At 43.6% G+C, this 21,348-nt stretch overlaps 1 protein-coding gene across 12 annotated transcripts in view; it reads left to right on the top strand.

Moving 5' to 3' along the window:
* Positions 1-21,348, top strand: part of bcas3 (BCAS3 microtubule associated cell migration factor) — a 329,552-nt gene that overhangs the window by 21,418 nt on the left and 286,786 nt on the right. For 9 of the 12 annotated variants that reach the window (XM_037268399.1, XM_037268403.1, XM_037268400.1 and 6 more), the window contains exon 3: positions 8,918-8,972. In XM_037268399.1, coding sequence (XP_037124294.1) covers positions 8,918-8,972 — 55 coding nt within the window. Of the gene's footprint in view, positions 1-8,779; positions 8,834-8,917; positions 8,973-21,348 lie in introns of those variants that run through there. The other 3 variants (XM_037268397.1, XM_037268407.1, XM_037268404.1) reach the window with 2 other exon arrangements.

Below are 21,348 nucleotides of genomic sequence, written 5' to 3'. Positions count from 1 at the left end.
GAAGGCATTTGACAGGGTCCTTCAGAAGGTTCTGTGGGGTGTGCTTCGGGAGTACGGGGTAGATAACACACTGATCAGGGGGGTTCCATTCCTGTATCACGGATGCCAAAGTTTGGTCTGCATTTCCGGCAGTAGGTCGGATTTGTTTCCGGTGAGGGTTGGACTCCGCCAAGGCTGCCGTTTGTCACTGATTTTGTTCATAACTTATGGACATAATTTCTCGGCATAGCCAAGGCATTGAGAGGTTTCGGTTTGGCGACCTCGGGATCGCAGTTCTGCTTTTTGCAGACGATGTGGTACTGTTGGTTTCTTCAACCCGTGATGAAATCAGCACTTCTAAATCGGAGACCATGGTCCTCAGTCGGAAGAGGTATCTTGGGGTCTTGTTCATGAACGAGCGTAGAACGGAGTCAGGACATCAACAGGCGGATGGATGAAGCTTCTGCTGTGAATGCGGACTTTGTATCGATTCGTCGTGGTGAAGAAGGAGCTGAGCCAAAAGGCGACGCTCTCGACTGTCCAGTTCTCTTCACTTTTAATAATATCTTTTTTTTAAATATTTGACCGATTTTTACTTGTCTGATTTGAGAACTAGTTATTTGTCAGTTTGTTTTGTAGCTTTTACTGTATATAATATGAGGTGCTCATACATTTATTTGGGTTGACAGTCATAATGGCCCTCCGAAAGAAGGTATGACTACAATGCGGCCCGTGAAAAAAATGAGTTTGAAACGCCTGATGTACATAGTATATAGTATGTACTGTCAATGCTGCAGCTATGTATTCTATAAGATAATTATTTGCTGGGTATGTGTATTGGTTGAATCACTGTTGTAGTTCCAGTTTAACTTGTTGGCATTAGACGTACTTAGCCAATTTTGATGTCAGCTTGCACCACTAGGTGTCGGCCAAGGCAGCACACCCCTGGCATTTTCATATATGCAGAATTGTTGTGTGCATATAGTCCATTATTTTCCTTTAATAATTTGGTATTTCCCTTCCATGCCCACACATGCTGACCTTGTGGCAATGTGCTCATCAACCCCTAAGTAATCTGAGGGGTGTTCCACAACCAAGTTCAACCGTGTCAATGTCAGTTATAAGCCGCCAAAAAGTAGGCAAGGCAGCCTAGAGAGAAAAAAACAAAGGACAGAATAACGTGTCTGGATCAGTTTCTTCTGATAAAAAGTCTTTGGAGAGAATTCTCAGACGAGCTGCCTTGCCTACTTTTTGGTTGCTTATCCCAGGGGTGGGCAAACTTTTTGACTGGCGGGCCGAATTTGGTTCTAAATTTAGACCGGGGGGCCGAACCAGGAGCCGAACCAGGAGCAGATGGATATCGTGTTAGTGTGAAGTAATAGAAATGACACGTAAAGGTCATTGCATAAAAGGTTTGTACTTTTAGTAGGTAATAAAGCATGGATGTTCAAAAAAGCTTTTTGAAAACAAATGCATTTATTAACAGCATTAAAAACACCAAAAAACTACTATCAGTGATTCTTATTATACACAACACTGTTATTATGAATAATAGTTTCCATCACTTCAGCGCCTGCAGGTCAGATTTATGAAATATGTTTATTCAATGAGGCGAAATCACATCAAACTGCAAACATTCTGACCAAATACATCATCTTGAAGAATCAGTGAAAGAATACATCTAAATAAAGTAATAAAGAAATCAATAGTATTGTTGGGCTCCCATTTTTGCAAGTGCGTCATGTTCTGGAGTAAAATTAGTTGTGGTAATTCTTAGGATAGAGCCGAGGTATCGGTCCGTTAACCTAGATCTGTGACGGGCTTTGTTGACTTTCATGTGGCTGAACGTCTGCTCACACACGTAGGTTGAGCCAAATTCTCCACTCTTTTTTTTAAATACTCGGCACTCAGTGTCCACCTTTCTTTTCCTCGGGCCACTCATTTTAATGGAAGGATTCCAGGGGAAGGTTTGTAGGTGGCATTAGCGTAAAACTGTATCTGAAAGCTCAGCGCGCGAATTACGAGAATGCTGACGTCACAACCCACACTCGAAATTCGGCACTGATGGAAATAGAGCGCGGAGTGTGCCGGGTCTGTACTACTTAGTACGTACACGCACTTGTGAGTGTGCACCGAGCTTTCTGACACGGTTTCCGGGTATAAATGCGCGGGCAGGCGCTTCCCCATCTATTGGGGAAACATAGTAATTGCAAGGAAAATGACCCAAAAAAATGTTTAGTAACACAATTTATTCAGGTTTGGCGGGCCGGAATAAATGGCCCCGTGGGCCGGATGTGGCCCGCGGGTCGTAGTTTGCCCATGTCTGGCTTATCCTGACAAAATCTAGGTTCAAGTTGGGCACCAACTGAGCCTGAAAATCGAGACAATAATTATATTGGTATGGCATCAGTATTCAGAACCAGTTTATTCTGAAAGCGACTTTTAGTCTTGTGAAAATGTTCCTTTTAAAAACTGCTTAGAAGAGTTGGTACCTCTTACGACCTGTGTTGCATGCAGGATCCCTGTTAAAAGCTTCCGGAAAGTTGTATCTGGCAGCAATATTGTTCATCATATTGTGTATCTCTGTTATCATGGTGAGTAGACTTGGTCAGCACATTCTTCGATTGGTGTGGATTGATCAAAGGTGGCATCTGGAAACATTCTTACTATATGTGCTGCCACTCTCTTCTGGAATGACTTAGTCGCGCTTAGAGAGCTTCTCAAATATCCTGAACCTGGATATGATAGATGAAATCACCTTCTACGAAGTACAACAACTCTTATTACCGTAATTTTCGGACTATAAGTCGTGGTTTTTTTCATAGTTTGGGTGGGGGGGGCGACTTATAATAAGGAGCGACTTATATGTGAATTTTTTCAAAAACTTTCAAAAAAAAAAAAAAAAGTGAAACCGCGATAAACGAACCGCGATGTAGCAAGGGATTACTGTAATTTGAATTTCAAGTGACGTCAGCAGAAAAAGGACAAAGATTGATCACGGGATGACGAAGATGACGAAGGACCCCACGTACTACCGGCATCATTAGCGGCTTTGTTTCTAAGTGACACGGAGGACGAAGAGTTTGAAGGATTTAATGATTTGGAGTGACACAGAAGGTTTGAAAAACTATTATGGCTTTTACGCACGCCCGGTCCTACACTACGGATCTCTCTTTTACCTCCGTGGATGGAAGTCGGGGCCCGGTGCTTGGCCGAGTGGCTGTCCGGTGACGGTGGATGGGGCTCGGACATGGCTTTTACGCACGCTTGGTCCTACTCTACGGAGCTCTCTTTCACCTCCGTGGATAGAAGTCGGGGGCCGGCGCTCGGCCGGGTGGCTGTCCGGGGACGGTGGATGGTGCTCGGTCATGGCTTTTACGCACGTCCGGTCCTATTCTATGGATCTCTCTTCCACCTCCGTGGCTGGAAGTCCACGGCGCCACACGTCTGGAAGTTTGTTTTGTTAAATAAAGAGCCGTTTACCAAACCCAAGTCTTTCCTTGTACTTTGTTAGCGCTACAATATAGTTATATACTAGATCTGTGGAATAACGACGAGGCTGACGTCAGGGCGCACGCGCGGCGTTGTTCACAAAGGACGAGGAATTTGATCGATGGATTTAATGATTTAGAGTGCACAGATAGTTTGATAATATTATTGCTTATATAATAGTTATTTGATATCTAATTTATATATCGTTATATGGGCCTGTGGAATATTTTGAAGTGCAAGCGCCGTCAGCGGCGCGCACCCATTGTTGACAAAGAACGATCGATGGATTTAATGAATTGGAGTGACACAGATGGTTTTATAAACGCGTTATTTATGTAATAGTTTTTTTTAATTACTCTGAATGTTACGTCAGGCCTGTTCTCAGCTCTTCGTTTGTGTTTATGTCACGTTAGCATACCTATCGTGTTGTTGCTCGTTCATGTCTGTTCTTGGTGTTGGATTTTGTCGAATAAATTTCCCCCCAAAATGCGACTTATACTCCGGAGTTTTTTTTCACGTTATTGTGCATTTTTGGTTAATGCGACCTATATTCCGGAGCGACTTTTAGTCCGAAAATTACGGTACTTGTTGTCAACAAAAAATTGATGTCTCATCAGTGTCATTTCATAATAAATTGAAATAAATCAACCAACCTCTGGAGATGAGGAATGCAACAGCCTTAGTTTTGGTGCAAAATACTGCACTTATTCTTTAACCAGCTTGACAAGTGTGACAAGATTCTTGACTTTGAGCTTGCTCAAGTGACACAGAGTGGCACATCACAAGCAACGGATTTTTTAATAATAATAATAATATTTTTCAATATTAGTCCAGGTACTGAGACTGCTGCATGACAATATGTCAGCTACATTCCTCAGTGGCAGTGGAGATGAAACAGAACCTTTTGGGGTTGACACAGGAGTCAAGCAGGGATGTGTCATCTCTCCAACGCTGTTCTCCATCTTCATTGCTACTATCCGCCGTCTCACGGGCAGACATCTTCCACAGGTAGTCCAACTTATGTACAGAACTGACGGACAACTTCTTAACATCAACCGATTCAGGGCCAATGGTCGAACCACCACCATATCCATCATGGAGCTGCAGTATGATCACACCCTTGTAGCCCTCTCAGAAGAGGACTTACAGTGCACTCTGGTTGCCTTTGCGAAAGCATACAAACAGCTTGGTCTAGCCATCAACATAAAAAAGACTCAAATCCTCCATCAGCCACCACCAAAGACTACTCCTGTCCCGGCCCCAAAGATCTTCTTTGACAACACCAGACTGGAAAACATGGACCACTTCCAATATCTGGGCAGCCTTCTATCATCCAAAACGAACATTGATGATGAGATACACCACCGCCTTAGCTGTGCCAGTGGGGCTTTTTCAAGGCTAAGGAAAAGAGTCTTTGAGAACCGCGACCTTCTGGCAAAGACCAAAATCCTGGTGCAATACTACCCACTCTTCTGTATGGGTCAGAGGCCTGGACCACATACAGCAGGCATTTAATCTCCTCAGTGGTATATCACTAGAGATGCCTCCAAAAAATTCTCAGGATCAATTGGTAGGATTGACACACCAACACCAACGTCCTGGAGGAGGCTGACATCCCTACCATCACTGCCACCATCACACAACACCAGCTTAGATGGACAGGTCATGTTGTCCGCATGCCTGAGCTTCGACTTCCAAAACAAGTTCTCTACTCCCAGCTTGTTGAAGGAAAACGTGCCCCAGGAGTCTAGAAGATGAGGTATAAGGACAACATTAAAACAAACATCAAAATGTTCCACATAGACCTTAAGACCTGTGAAGACATGGCAAAAGATAGGTTGACATTGAGAAACCTTGTCCGTGAGGGTGCTGCACTTTATAATGCTGACCTCCACCATACTGCAGAAGAAAAGTGCAGACTCAGAAAGGAGAGAGCATCCACCAAACAGGCTCAACCCAAACCCACCACCACCATCAAATTCACCTGTTCACATTGTACAAGAACAATCGGGTCCAGGATCGGCCTTCACGCCCATCTGAAGACCCACAAGGACTAAGACGGGGGACAGTCATACTTGACCACGAGTGACCGCCGATGATGATGATGATGAGCCCAGCAGTCATTGGGCAGTAGGCGGAGGACACCCTGAACTGGTTGCCAGCCAATCGCAGGGCACACAGAGACGAACAATCATCCGCACTCGCGCTCACACCTAGGGGCAATTGCTCAATCGGCCTACCAAGCATGTTTTTGAGATGTGGGAGGAAACCGGAGAAAATCATGTGGGCACGGGGAGAACATACAAACTCCACACAGGGAGGGTCGGCGGTGGAACCGAACCCACACCCTCCTAACTGTGAGGCGGACGTGCTAACCAGTGCGCCACCAATCCACCCAATTAGACAGACTCTTGATGGATAAATTGAAAGTGTCCAAAGTTGTTACAGACAGGCATGTTGGGATTCGATCTGCGATGAAAAAAGTCAGTTCTAATGAATAAACCAGCAGTTTAATGTATATCATATTACTAATAGCTTCAGAATTTTTTTTATAAATATATCAAAGAAGAAGCAACATGCTGATCTGGCGCTATGGCTATGAAGTATTGTTAGCCATTGGCAATCCTGACAGATCTTCGCAAGCATTTGTTCCAACATTGCAGGCAAATATACAGGACTGTCTAAGAAGATTAGAATATTGTGATAAAGTTCTTTATTTTCTGAAATGCAATTAAAAAAACTAAAATGTCATACATTCTGGATTCATTACAAATCAACTGAAATATTGCAAGCCTTTTATTATTTTTATATTGTTGATTATGGTTTACAGCTTAAGAAAACTCAAAAATCCTATCTCAAAATATTAGAATATTTCCTCAGATAAGTAAAAAAAGATTTATAACCGCAAAACAAAATCAAACATTTGAAAATGTGTATCAATGCACTCAGTACTGCATCAATGTGGCGTGGCATGGAGGCAATCAGCCTGTGGCATTGCTGAGGTGTTATGGATGCCCAGGATGCTTGAATAGCGGCCTTTAGCTCATTTGCATTGTTGGGTCTGGTGTCTTTCAGCTTCTTCACAATAACCCACAAATTTCCGATGGGATTCAGGTCAGGGGAATTGGCAGGCCAATAGAGGACAGTAATGCCATGGTCAGTACACCATTTACTGGTGGTTTTGGCACTGTGTGCAGGTGCCAGATCATACTGGGAAATGAAATCATCATCTCCATAGAGGTTTTTAGCAGTCGGAAGCATGTCGTGCTCTAAAATCTACTCTGGACTTGATGAAACACAGTGGATCAACACCAGCAGCTGACATGGCTCCCCAGACCATCGCTGACTGTGGGAAGTTCACACTGGATTTCAAGCAACTTGGATTTTGCTCCTCTCCAGCCTTTCTCCAGACTCTGGCGCCTTGACTTCCAAATGAAATACAAAACTTGCTTTCATCTGAAAAGAGGACTTTGGACCACTCTGCAACTGTCCAGTGCTTCTTTTCCATAGCCCAAGTCAGACGCTTCTTCCGTTGTCTTGAGTTCAGAAGTGGTTTGACCATGGGAATACGGCTATTGTAGCCCATTTCCCGGACACGTCTGTGAACAGTGGCTTTTGATACCTGGACTCCAGCTTTAGTCCACTGTCTTTGAAGCTCCACCAAATTCTGAAAGCGACTCTTCTTCACAATGCTGTTAAGGCTGCGGTCATCTCTCCCTACCAACAGACTTTTTGTGGATGTGCTTTGAAACTGCACTCTGTGAACAGCTTGCTCTTTTTGTGTCTTACCCTCCTGATGGAGGGTGTCAATGATGGTCCTCTGGACAGCAGTCAGATCAGCAGTCTTCCCCATACTTGTGATTTAGTTTACTGAACCAAGCTGAGTGTTTTTCAAGGCTCAGGAGTTAATTACCGTTTTTTTCCATGTATAATGCGCCCCCATGTATAATACGCACCCTAAAAATGGCATGTCGATGCTGGAAAAAAGCCTCTACCCATGTATAATACGCACCCAAATTCTGACTTTTTATTTATTTATTTTTTTTATTTTTATTTTAAAGTCCCAATGATCGTCACACACGCATCTGGGTGTGGTGAAATTTGTCCTCTGCATTTGACCCATCCCCGTGTGATTTTGATCCATCCCTTGGGGGAGAGGGGAGCAGTGAGCAGCAGCGGCGCCGCGCTCTGGAATCATTTGGTGATCTAACCCCCCAATTCCAACCCTTAATGCTGAGTGCCAAGCAAGGAGGCAATGGGTCCCATTTTTATAGTCTTTGGTATGACCCGGCCGGGTTACTTAAGTCCGTAAACGTAAAATTATTTCAGAAAAAAGATCATCTTTTGGAACAACCGGATGTTATTCTGCCGGTCAGTATCACTGCGCATGCGGTAGCAAACTCGATAGCGAAGAAATATGTGAGACTCTCAACAGGATCACCAATATTTGAGTGATGTTCCAGTTATTTATCACAATTAGTTTACCAAGTCTGTGTTTTGAGTTCCTCCAATAAACCCTGGTCCAAGCTGCACTTGGTCGCCCCGCTCCTTTCCACACGCCGTCCGTGACAAGATTTTCTTCAAAAATTGTTGTACCATGATTTTCTTCAACAAAAAAACAAAAAAAAAAACAAAAAAAAAAAGAAATTGTATCCATGTATAATGCGCACCCCAGATTTTAGGACAATAAATTAGTTACATTTTGCGCATTATACATGGAAAAAAACGGTAGACGATTCAAGTGATTAGTTGAATACCCTACTAATATACTTTTTCATGATATTCTAATATTTTGAGATAGGATATTTGAGTTTTCTTAAGCTGTATGCCATAATCAGCAATATTAAAATAATAAAAGGTTTGCAATATTTCAGTTGATTTGTAATGAATCCAGAATGTATGACATTTTTGTTTTTTTAATTGCATTTCAGAAAATAAAGAACTTTATCACAATATCCTAATTTTCTGAGACAGTCCTGTAGGTAGTTTGGCTACAAAAGTTTCCTTTAATACATTGGTTCTTAACCTGGGTTTGAATCGAACACTAGGGGTTTGGGTCGGTCTCAGGGGTTCGGCAGAGCCTCCACTGCGGAAGTCCGAACACACCTGATTTATCATGTAAATTTGTGATCACGCATATCTGAACCGGTCTCGCAAAGGCACACTGATTTGCAGGTATGTAATTTGTTGTGAGTTCATGCATTGTGTTGGTTTTGTTCTTTGCACAAGATGATGATCATGTACGGCTCATTTTGTGCACCAGTAAAAATCATCTGTCTTGAATTTGATTTTTTTTTTTTTTCACTAGAGTGGTTCAGTGAATGCGCATATGAAATTGGTGGGGTTCGGTACCTCCAACAAGGTTAAGAACCACTGCTTTAATAGTTTGGTATTTGTAAGCCTTCATCCATCTGTCTTAATTGACAATGGTGTTTTGTTGTCACAGGGAGCAGTCTTACATGGAAAGTGTGGTGACCTTCTTGCAAGATGTTGTCCCTCAGGTAAATGTTCTCGGGCCTTATTTACTCTGAATAGGTGTTGACATATGTAACCTTAACACTCAGACCTCTAGGCCTGTTATGATAATGAAACATTTAGGACTATTATATTATATATTTTTGCTGTAAGTTTGCTGTAAGTCATGATAAACAATAATATCCTTGTTTCTTATGTCACTCAAACACGGCCGTACCAAAATAAGATCCATATAATAATCCTTTTTAAGAGCAATTTTCAAGTATGTTGTATTGAAATGTATAACAATAAAATACGTATCTTAGATTAAAAAAAGTGCCATTAAGGCTTTGTTAAAAAAAACTTCCAACAAATATTAAGACAACTTCTCTGTCAAGATGTTTTCCTCGCAATTTCCACTTTCCTCTGGTCGTACGAGGATGGAATGGCTGGGAAATCAAAGTTTTTTTGTCTCTCTCAAAAGTACCGTTCTTCCGCACCATAAGGGTTAAAAGGCGCAAACTCAATTGCGGGGTCTATTTTGTATTTAATTCACACATAGGGCGCACCGCAATATAGGGCGCATGCATGGCATGACTTACGGTAAACAAAAAGAAACATCACGGGAGCCAGACAGTGATTTTTGATGTCCTTTATTCTACTGTTTAACCATGTACTCTAGTAGAGTAGGGCTGTGGACTCGGTTCGGACTCGGGGACTCGGACTCGGCCGGACTCGGTCATTTTTGCCGGACTCGGACTCGGTGCTGATTTTGACCGAGTCCACCGAGTCCGACAATAAAAAAAAGAGGCAAGACGCAGCCAGAGAGTGTCAGGTTACAGTCAGCGCGGTAGGAGTTGGAAGAAGCAGTAAAAACTCCACCAAACTCGTCGTAATGACCCGTGATATATGTTATATCCTTACTATTTTCCAGGTTCTTAGATAGCAAGAATAGGTCGGACAACGACGTGAATGATAACTGCTTTATTCCTTACTCACAGTGCGTTCACAGGGCGTACCAGAACAACACAGAATGCCCATCCCACTTCCGGGGTTTTTCTACTACGGAATTTGAGTTAGCCCAAAATACACAACATCTCTTCCCCTCTTACAATGAACGTGCTATATGCATGAACAACATAGTCTTATGCACCTATAACTTGACATCTTCAAGATCTATCAATAACTACCATTAAACAATTATCATATATGGTCCAGACAATTATGACAATAATATTCCCATGAAACCTTAACTTTGGGTGAGGGTGGACTACCTTGAATTATACCGAATTATAGCGAAAAACCGATGTCGTACGGCGTCGTACGGCGTCAACACTATGTTGTTTTCAATAAAAACATGAAGAACTCACGTTTGCGTCAGTCAATTTAAATTTTTATAAAGGATTATTCTCATTTGATGTCTTTAAATTCATCCGCGTTCTGCCATTGAAGCGGGGTGCATTCAAAGACCAGTCGTATAGATGGAAACGTTTTGTGATCAAATCTTTCATAACGAGAATGATTTGAGTGAATTGATTTGAATGAATAATTGAGAAGAAATTTCAGTTCTGAAGGCTCCTTTTGTCCCAAGCAAAGTGACAGATGGTGGGGAGGGGGGATAAAAATTGTAAAATCAATTCACTCAAATCATTCTTGTTATGAAAGATTTTATCACAAAACGTGTGTGGCTTTTTCTTAAATGAACACGTTTGACATTGCTATCGTGTCAGCTTTTAATTATATTGCGCTGTCATGTTAAAGCAAATTAATAAATGCAGCAATATTAATTTGCTTTGAAAATACCTGAGTAATAAAATAAAATGGATGGATGGATGAATGATGATCACAATTAAGTATAAAGTCTCCTTTGTAATATATACTCCTTGTAGCCTGTACCCAAAAAGAGGAGTTTCTTTGCATCGAGGTTTATGCAAAGAGCTCACGTAATTATATTGTTGCGTTTTGGTGAAGTGAATGAGTGTTCCGTCTGTACGACTGGTCTTTGAATGCACCCCGCTTCAATGGCAGAACGCGGATGAATTTAAAGACATCAAATGAGAATAATCCTTTATAAAAATTAAAATTGACTGACGCAAACGTGAGTTCTTCATGTTTTTATTGAAAACATAGTGCTGACGCCGTACGACATGGGTTTTTCGCTTTCCAAATAAGGGGTCGTCACTAATTATTTGTGTTTAGATAAATGTCTGAGCTATAATGGTGTAATTAATGATTAAAACTTGAAAGTATCTGTTTATTGTATTCGTTTATATGTTTAATAAGGACAAAGCCATCACAAAACTGTTGTAATTATTTAGATTTTGATCTAAATTAGCCTTGAATAAAGACTAAGCAGTCACATGAATTAACAGAAAAAATGGACAGCCGGACTCGGAATCGGACTCGGAATCGGACTCGGACTCATGGTCAAGATGCCGGACTCGGACTCGGTGCAAAAATCCGACCGAGTCCACAGCCCTATCTCTACTGCAGTGGTCCTCAACCTTTTTTGCGCCACGGACCGGTTATGTGTCAGCAATATTTTCGCGGACCGACCTTTATATGAACATATAATACATTTATATAAATAAATAATACATTTATAATAAATGTATGAATACGATGAAATAAAATTATACGACTGGCATAAAAACAAATATAAACCACATAAAAATAAAACTCACCATTACGTTGAATTAGTGGGAGCACTGAGCTTGTTTCTCAGAAACGAGCCGGTCCGATCTAGGCGTAATCGGAGACAATGACACCCGAAGTGGTTAAGGTTTGTCTTTTAATGCAGGATGCTTGGTCTCCATGTGCCGAAGCAGTTTTGAAGGCTTCATTGCCTTGTTAGCTAGCCTGTCGCCACATATGCAGAGTGCGCTTGGCGCGTCAGAATCACCTGTGGCGATAAATCCATATTTTAAGTAGAACTCCAGAAATGTTCTTTTTAATGCAGCTTTCCTTTTCTTAGAAGTCGTAGCCTCTTCTTCTTCCGTCTCCTCATTGGGCTTTTCTCCCTTTCCGAAGAAGGTTTCCAAACATCTCTGTTTCTTGCTCATTTTTGTTTGCTTCGCGGGCTCGACTGGGGTGACATGTCACGTGACCGAGACGAGCGTCTTGACCTGAATTAACCTGTATTAAGAGACAGGTGCACCGACGGATGTAATTGGGAGAGAATCGCCAAATTCTTTATTTTTCAAAAATAAATTCTTACTCATTTTTGCTAGCTTTGCGGGCTTGACTGGGGAAACATGTCATGTGACCTGGACGAGCGTTTTAACCTGAATTAATCAATCGTCGATAAAAAAAAAAAAAAAAACATTTTTCTGTGCGGCTTGGCGGTCTGGTACCAAGTGACCCACGGACCGGTACCGGTCCGCGGCTCGGTGGTTGGGGACCACTGCTCTACTGTACTCACATTATTGTTAATCGATATTCATACGCAAATCCGTCCAAGTCCTCATCTTCTGCATCCAAATTAAACAGTTGGGCAAGTTTGCCATTAAACATACCAAGTTCCTTCTCGTTGTCACGTTGCTCTTCTGCAATGATCCTGGCTTTCCAGAAAGCTCTACTTGTGCCTCAAAAGCATGACTCTTTATCTATGCTATTTTAGAGGTTCCTAATGCTGTTTTCTTTGAACAAACGATTGTATTTATTTATCAATGGTGGCAGAGGTACGTGCTCAACGTGTTACATGCAATCCTCTGATTGGTTTACTACCCCGATCTACGTAAACTGTAATGTCCTCTGATTGGTTCATCGGGTCTTCATATTACGGCTGTATAATACGAAAGCCACACAAAACAACTTTACAGATTTTGGAATTTGGTCCACACAAAAGGTGCACCTTATTAAAAGGCGCACCTTCGTTTTTTGAGAAAGTTAAAGGCTTTTAAGTAGGGCTGTGGACTCGGTCGGATTTTTGCACCGAGTCCGAGTCCGAGTCTGAGTCCGGCCTCTTGACCATGAGTCCGAGTCCGTGTCTGAGTCCGAGTCCGAGTCCGGCTGTCCATTTTTTCTGTTAATTCATGTGACTGCTTAGTCTTTATTCAAGGCTAATTTAGATCAAAATCTAAATAATTACAACAGTTTTGTGATGGCTTTGTCTTTATTAAACATATAAACGAATACAATAAACAGATACTTTCAAGTTTTAATCATTAATTACACCATTATAGCTCAGACATTTATCTAAACACAAATAATTAGTGACGACCCCTTATTTGGAAAGCGAAAAACCCATGTCGTACGGCGTCAGCACTATGTTGTTTTCAATAATAACATGAAGAACTCACGTTTGCGTCAGTCAATTTTAATTTTTATAAAGGATTATTCTCATTTGATGTCTTTAAATTCATCCGCGTTCTGCCATTGAAGCGGGGTGCATTCAAAGACCAGTCGTACAGACGGAACACTCATTCACTTCACCAAAACGCAACAATATAATTACGTGAGCTCTTTGCATAAACCTCGATGCAAAGAAACTCCTCTTTTTGGGTACAGGCTACAAGGAGTATATATTACAAAGGAGACTTTATACTTATATAAATATAATATAATTAAAAGCTGACACGATAGCAATGTCAAACGTGTTCATTTAAGAAAAAGCCACACACGTTTTGTGATCAAATTTTTCATAATGAGAATGATTTGAGTGAATTGATTTGACAATTTTTATCCCCCCTCCCCACCATCTGTCACTTTGCTTGGGACAAAAGGAGCCTTCAGAACTGAAATTTCTTCTCAATTTCATTCAAATCAATTCACTCAAATCATTCTCGTTATGAAAGATTTGATCACAAAACGTTTCCGTCTGTACGACTGGTCTTTGAATGCACCCCGCTTCAATGGCAGAACGCGGATGAATTTAAAGACATCAAATGAGAATAATCCTTTATAAAAATTAAAATTGACTGACGCAAACGTGAGTTCATGTTTTTATTGAAAACAACATAGTGTTGACGCCGTACGACGCCGTACGACATCGGTTTTTCGCTATAATTCGGTATAATTCGAGGTAGTCCACCCTCACCCAAAGTTAAGGTTTCATGGGAATATTATTGTCATAATTGTCTGGACCATATATGATAATTGTTTAATGGTAGTTATTGATAGATCTTGAAGATGTCAAGTTATAGGTGCATAAGACTATGTTGTTCATGCATATAGCACGTTCATTGTAAGAGGGGAAGAGATGTTGTGTATTTTGGGCTAACTCAAATTCCGTAGTAGAAAAACCCCGGAAGTGGGATGGGCATTCTGTGTTGTTCTGGTACGCCCTGTGAACGCACTGTGAGTAAGGAATAAAGCATTTATCATTCACGTCGTTGTCCGACCTATTCTTGCTATCTAAGAACCTGGAAAATAGTAAGGATATAACATATATCACGGGTCATTACGACGAGTTTGGTGGAGTTTTTACTGCTTCTTCCAACTCCTACCGCGCTGACTGTAACCTGACACTCTCTGGCTGCGTCTTGCCTCTTTTTTTTATTGTCGGACTCGGTGGACTCGGTCAAAATCAGCACCGAGTCCGATTCCGAGTCAGAGTCCGGCAAAAATGACCGAGTCCGACCGAGTCCGAGTCCCCGAGTCCGAACCGAGTCCACAGCCCTGCTTTTAAGTGTGCCTTATAGTGTGGAAATACGGTACTCAAACGTCTGCACATGGGTTTTATATTTGTTTAGTTTCTTTTTTTTTAAAATATAAACGTGTCATGTTGTAGCAATCAATGAAAAATCCAATGTGATTGTTTCAAGGTCTACCCAAATTACAAATGTTTTGCAAAGCTATGAAACCCATCTGGTTTATATCTGAACTGGAGAATGTCTTGTACCACTTTTCGTCACTCAATGACATGAGCTAAATGGCTGCAGTGCAGTCTGAAAAGACCCTCCCCTCTTAGGATGCGCATAAAGTAAGTCACACATGGCTCCCGCCATGAGCACAGCCAGACAAGCAATACATTTGATTTTTTTTCTTTTTGAAGCAAATGCGTCATGGCACCTATTGCCAATCTTGTAAGAATAACTGTATGTTCATCCCAATTGTTTACTTTTGTTCAGTGTGTTCATCTTTCTGCTCAGTTGTATGTTTATATTTGTTTGATTCGACCTTAAACATTAATAAATTGGCGTTCATTTTTTTATGGCCAATTAAATTCTGAATTTTAATTTTAATTACCACTGATTTGGGCATATCAGTTTACATTTTAACTAAGAGAAAATATAACTGAATATAAACCACTGGCAACAAAGTACACTCCAAAGTAAAAATGTCCTAAAGAATAAAGACTTATTCAAATTTTCCTGTCTGTTGTGATTGTTCCCTGTTGGAGGTTACATATTTTGAAGCCAAACAACTTGCTTACGACAAGCCGAGGGTTTTTGTATTGTTTGAGTTCTGACAATGACCTATTTTTAATAATAATAATAATAATAATAAATTTGATTTGTAAAGCGCTTTTCATAAAAGAATCTCAAAGTGCTACAGAAACAAGACTAGAATTAAAAACACACAAGAAACCAGAATAAAAGCATAAAAGCATAAAAGCACAGAGGCAATAAAAGACACCTATTCATGATTCAAGAATTTTTATTAGCCATGTTTGAGCGTGCTAAACAAGGAATTTGACTTCGGTACATCACAGCCTCTGTTCAACATTTAGGTGACTAACAACACTCAGGACGTGTGAAAAATGACAAATATTCTCAAACATCCCCTGATCTTAAACTCCCAGGAGGGCAAGGAAAAACTCAAAACTCCAACTAGGGGAAATGAGAAACCTTGAGAAGAGACCACAGATGGGAGGGTCCCTCTTCCAGGATGACCAGGCTGCAATGGATGCAGAGAGGACACAGTACAAACAGTGTAGACAATTCAAAAAAGGTGTGGAGAGCAGGAAGTTATTGCACAGCAATGACTCTGAGACTCTAAGAGTGGTGTGTGTTCATCAGAGCAACAGCCTGGGGGAAGAAGCTGTCTCTGTGTCTGCTGGTTTTGGTGTATATAACGCCGTCCGGAGGGGAGTAGTTCAAACAGACTGCAACCTGGGTGAGAAGGGTCTGTACTTGCACGTTTCCTGGTCCTGGACAGGTACAAGTCTTGGATAGATGGGAGGTTGATTCCAATTATCTTTTCTGCAGTCCTGATTGTCCGTTGCAGTCTGTGCTTGTCTTGTTTGGAGGCCGATCCAAACCAGACAGTGATGGAGGTGCAGAGGACAGACTGGATGATGGCAGTGTAGAAGGTCTTCAGAAGCTCTCGCGGCAGGTTGAACTTCTTGAGCTGTCTCAGGAAGTACAGCCTCTGCTGGGCCTTCTTCCGGACAGAGTCTATGTGGCCCGTCCATTTCAGGTCCAGAGAGATTGTGGTTCCCAGGAACTTGAAGGTGTCTGTGGAGAGAATAGTATTACTGCAGATAGTGAGGGGTAAAAGTGGTGAAGGGTCTCGCCTGAAGTCCACTGTCATCTCCACGGTCTTGAGCGGGTTCAGCTCCAGGTGGTTTTGGCTGCACCAGTGGACCAGCCGCTCCACCTCCTGTCTGTACGCAGTCTCATCACCGTCCTGGATCAGTCCGATGAGAGTGGTGTTGTCTGCATACTTCAGGAGCTTCACAGGAGAATCACCTGAGGAGAAATCGTTGGTGTAGAGAGAGAAGAGCAGTGGGGAGAGGGCGCACCCCTGAGGGGCGCCAGTATTGGTGGTCCGGGTGTCAGATGTGATACTCCCCAGCCTCACATGCTGTCTCCTGTTGGTCAGGAAGCTGGTGATCCACTGACAGGTGGAGGCAGGCACCGTGAGCTGGATGAGATTCTGTTGGAGGATGTCAGGAGCGATGGTGTTGAACGCCGAGCTGAAGTCCACAAACAGGATCCTGGCGTACGTTCCTGGGGTGTCCAGGTGGTGCAGGATGTAGCGCAGTCCCATGTTGACCGCATCATCCACTGACCTGTTTGCCCGGTAGGCAAACTTGAGGGGGTCAAGCAGGGGGCCCGTGACATTCTTCAGGTGGTTCAACACTAACCTCTCGAAGGATTTCATGACGGCAGATGTCAGGGCGACAGGTCTATAGTCTTTCAAACCTGTGATGGCGGGCTTCTTGGCCACCGGTACGATGGTGGAGCTCTTGAAGCATGAGGGCACCTCACACAGCTCCAGGGAACGGTTGAAGATCCGTGCAAAGGTAGGTGCCAGCTGTTCAGCACAGACTTTCAAGCAGGAAGGTGACACACCGTCTGGGCCCGGTGCCTTCCTGATCTTTTGTCTCCGGAACATCTGGCGCACTTCCTCCTCGCGGATCTGGAGTGCGGGCGCGGCCTCTGCAAGAGAGAGAGTAGGTGACAACCGTGATGGAGGTGAGGGCAGAGCGGTTGTGGGGGGAGGTGAGTATGTTGATTGTGCTGCAGGAGGTCCTGTTGTGTGGGAGGAGCGATCAAACTTGCAGTAGAACCTGTTTAGCTGGTTTGCAAGCTTTGGGCTCTCCACAGGTTCGTTTCTTGAAGCCCGTGATGCTCTGCAGACCTTTCCACACTGCTGAGGGATCAGGATTGGCAGAGAGGTGTCTCTCCAGGCACTCCCCGTAACACCTCCTGGCTTTTCTGACCTCTCGGTTCAGTGCGTTTCTGGTCTGCTTGAACAGGTCCCGGTCACCGCTCTTGTAGGCCTCCTCCTTGACTTTGCGCAGCCTCCTTAGGTTTGGTCCTATGAGGAGCCGGGGAAAGCCTTTCTAAACCGAAAAGTTTTAAGCCCCTTTTTAAAAGTGTCCACAGACTAGGGTTGACGTAGGTGCACAGGGAGGGAGTTCCAGATGTGGGGAGCAGCGGCGCAGAAAGCTCGGTCTCCCATGGTGCGGAGTCATGTACGGGGCTGATGGAGGAGGTTGGAGCTTTGTGACCAGAGGTTACGGGTGGATGAGTGAGGGGTAAGGAGGCCTTTGAGGTATTGAGGGGCGTTGCTGTAGATGCAGAGGTGGGTAATGAGAGCGATCTTGTAATGAATTCTTGATGTTATGGGAAGCCAGTGTAGGTGCCGAAGAATAGGGGTCATATGGTCATGTTTGGGGGTTTTCATCAGAGTTCGGGCGGCACAGTTCTGAATGAATTGGAGTATCTGGAGGTGTTTGTTGGGGATACTGATGAGCAGGCTGTTACAGTAGCCCAGCCTGGAGGAGATTAGGGCGTGGACGAGCTTTTCTGCATCGGAGAAGGTGAGGAAGGGGCGGAGTTTAGAAATGTTTTTTATATGGAAAAAGCAGGTTTTGTACAGATGTTTGATGTGGTTGGTAAAGGTAAGTTGTGGGTCGAACATCACCCCGAGGTTGGTAACAGAGGTGGAGGGGGGGATATCTTGACCAGAAAAGGAGATGGTGGTAATGGGTGATGACTGGATCTGGTGAGGGGTGCCAATTTGTATGACTTCGGTTTTGGAACTGTTCAGTTGAAGGAAGTAGTAACTCATCCACGCCCTAATCTCCTCCAGGCAGTTGGAAAGGGCCTGTGTGGGTGATGATGAGGGGACCGGAGTGGAGCGTGGATTGGGGTCAGTCCGGAGGTATAACTTGGTGTCATCGGCATAGCAGTGAAAAGAGATGCCATGTCGGCTGATGACCTGACCCAGGGGGAGCATGTACAGAATAAAAAGGAGGGGTCCTAGGACAGATCCTTGAGGGACACCACACGTGACAGGGGCTGTATTTGACTTGGAGGAGCCCAGGCTAACGTACTCTGTCCTGTCAGCGAGGTATGAGGTGAACCAGTCCAGTGTGGAGAGATGGAGACCAATGTTTGTGTTGAGACGGTTAAGGAGGATATGGTGGTCGACGGTATCAAAGGCTGTTGAAAGATCGAGGAGGATGAGCAGGAAGGGGGAATCCAGAATCGGCAGAGATGAGGAGGTCATCGGTTACCCTCAGCGGTGCTGTCTCTGTGCTATGGGAAGTGCGGAAACCAGACTGGAAGGTTTCAAATAGTGAGTGATGTTGAAGGTGTTCCTGTAGCTGTATGGCAACAGCTTTTTCAAGGACTTTGGACAGGAATGGAAGAAGAGAGATGGGCCGGTAGTTGGAGAGACATTCTGGGTCGAGGCTGGGTTTTTTCAGGAGAGGCTTGATAACGGCGGTTTTGAGTGATGGCAGAACATGGCCTGAGTTTAGTGAGTGATTTATTATTTGTGTGATAAAAGGGCTTATGGCAGACAGGTTAGATTTGATGAGAGTTGTAGGAATGGGGTCCAAGGGGTAGGTGGAGGGTTTCATTTTTTTGATGAAACTCTCAACTTCGGACTGAGTGGCAGCAGCAAAGGTGCTGAAAGGTGGAGGTTGAGGGCAGGCAGATTGCAGAAATGGTGCTGGGGAGCCTGAGAGCTGAGACCGGATGGGAGTGATCTTGACAAGGAACCTGTTGCATTGTTCTACTGTTGATTCTGTATGTACAGTGGAGCCTCGGTTTTCGAACACAATCCTTTCCAGAACGCTGTTCGAGAAGTGAATCGTTCGAATTCCGAATCATATTTTCCCATTACAAATAATGGATAAAAAATAATCTGTTCCGAAAAAAACCCGACTTTTATAAGCATTTTTTCATTTGTGCATTTTTGTCCGATCGTGCAACTGCAGCGCACCGCCGAACGCCCAACCGTAGCGCGTCGCCGACCGCGCAACTGCACCGCGCTGTTCGCATTATTGTGACAGAGCCGTCGCTGAAATTTAGAAAATATTTTTAAAGTCCTGATGTACTTTCCAAAATTTAAGTGGACATCAGTGCGCAGGGAGCTTAATTTTGTCCAATCGCGCAACTGCAGCGCACCGCCGAACGCGCAACCGTTGCGCGCCGCCGACCGCGCAACTGCACCGCGCTGGTCGCATTATTGTGACAGAGCGGTCGCTAAGATTTAGAAAATATTTTTAAAGTCCTAATGTACTTTCCAAAATTTAAGTGGACCTCAGTGCGCAGGGAGCTTAATTTGGTCCGATTGCGCAACCGCAGCGCGCCGGGCGCTCAGTGTCTCATTGCTTTAGGAGCGTCTTTGTGTTTTAGGATGGCTTAACTGCTCCCACTTGCTTCCTTTGGATGCATGATTAGAGTTGATGGAATCCTCAGAGTAACGAGAACGTAATAACGAACGGAGTCAGTTGGCATGCGGGTCCTCCACTCATCTCGCGAGGTTCGACAACCGAATTTCGTCCGACATCCGAAGCAAAAAAAACTCGAATTTTTTGTTCGAATACTGATTTGTTTGAGAACCGGGACGTTCGAAAACCGAGGCTCCACTGTATTTGGTTTTTGGGGTTAAGGAGGTGATTTACAAGGGTAAAAAGCTGCTTTGAATTTCCAGGACTGCTATTGACGATGTTTGAGTAGCAGATGGACCGGGCTTCTTTAAGGGCTGCTGCATAGGCCTTCTGATGTTCCTTGTAGGCCAGCTTGTGTACCACCCGGCCAGATGAATTAGCATGCTTTTCAATGGCACGGCCTGCAGTTTTCATCCTGCGCAGTTCATCAGTTAACCAGGGGGCAGTGAGGGAGAAAGACACAGTCCTTCTCTTTAGAGGGTTATGTACATCCAGGAGGCAGCGAAGGTAATGGTTGTAGTGTTCAACCAATTCAGTGGCTGAAGGAAGGTTGACCGAGGCCAGCATTTGGAGGTCAGAGTGCAAAATGGCAGGGTTAATGTTTTTAATTTTGTGAAAATTAATATCGCGTTTAGGCTGGGGGTGTGGGATGGTCAGGAAACATCCATGGAAATAACACTGTGGTCGGAGACACCCAGGTCATATACTGCCAGATTATTGATGGAGTGATAGTCTGAGATGACCAGGTCTAAAGTGTGCCTCCTGGCGTGTGTGGGAGCATCAACATGCTGTGTGAGGTTGAGACAGTCCAACACATGAAGGAAATCAGCTGCCAGGGGGGAGGAGGGGTTATCAATATGAATGTTCATATCACCTAGTATTATATTACTGAAAGATAGAGAGCAGAGGGAGGTGAGAAGGTCATGAAACTCAGGGTTGAACGATGGGTGTGGTTTGGGCGGCCAGTAAATAAGAACAGCATTGATCTTGGACAGAGGTTTTGATTTGAAGGCCAGATATTCAAAAGAGGACACTTCAGGTAGAGACAGAGGAGACAGCTTGAGAGTGTCGCGGTAGATCACTGCCAGGCCACCACCTCGGCCAGTGCAGCGAGCTCTCTGCAGGTAACTGTAACCAGGGGGACAGGGTTCATTTAATGATGAAAAAACCTGAGGTTGGTGCCAGGTCTCAGTGAGGCACATCAGGTCAATATCTTTATCAAGAATGTGATCACGGACCAAGCTTGATTTATTTGATAGGGACTGAGCATTAAAAAGTTCAGGATTAATGTGGAATTGATCAGTAGATCTCTGGATGGGACAGAGCTGGGTGGGATCCACTCCTCT

This window comes from Syngnathus acus, chromosome 13 (assembly GCF_901709675.1).
Source record: "Syngnathus acus chromosome 13, fSynAcu1.2, whole genome shotgun sequence".
Taxonomy (NCBI): domain Eukaryota; kingdom Metazoa; phylum Chordata; class Actinopteri; order Syngnathiformes; family Syngnathidae; genus Syngnathus; species Syngnathus acus.
The sequence above is the reverse complement of the archived record's forward strand: the minus strand, read 5'-3'. Positions and strand labels throughout refer to the sequence as shown.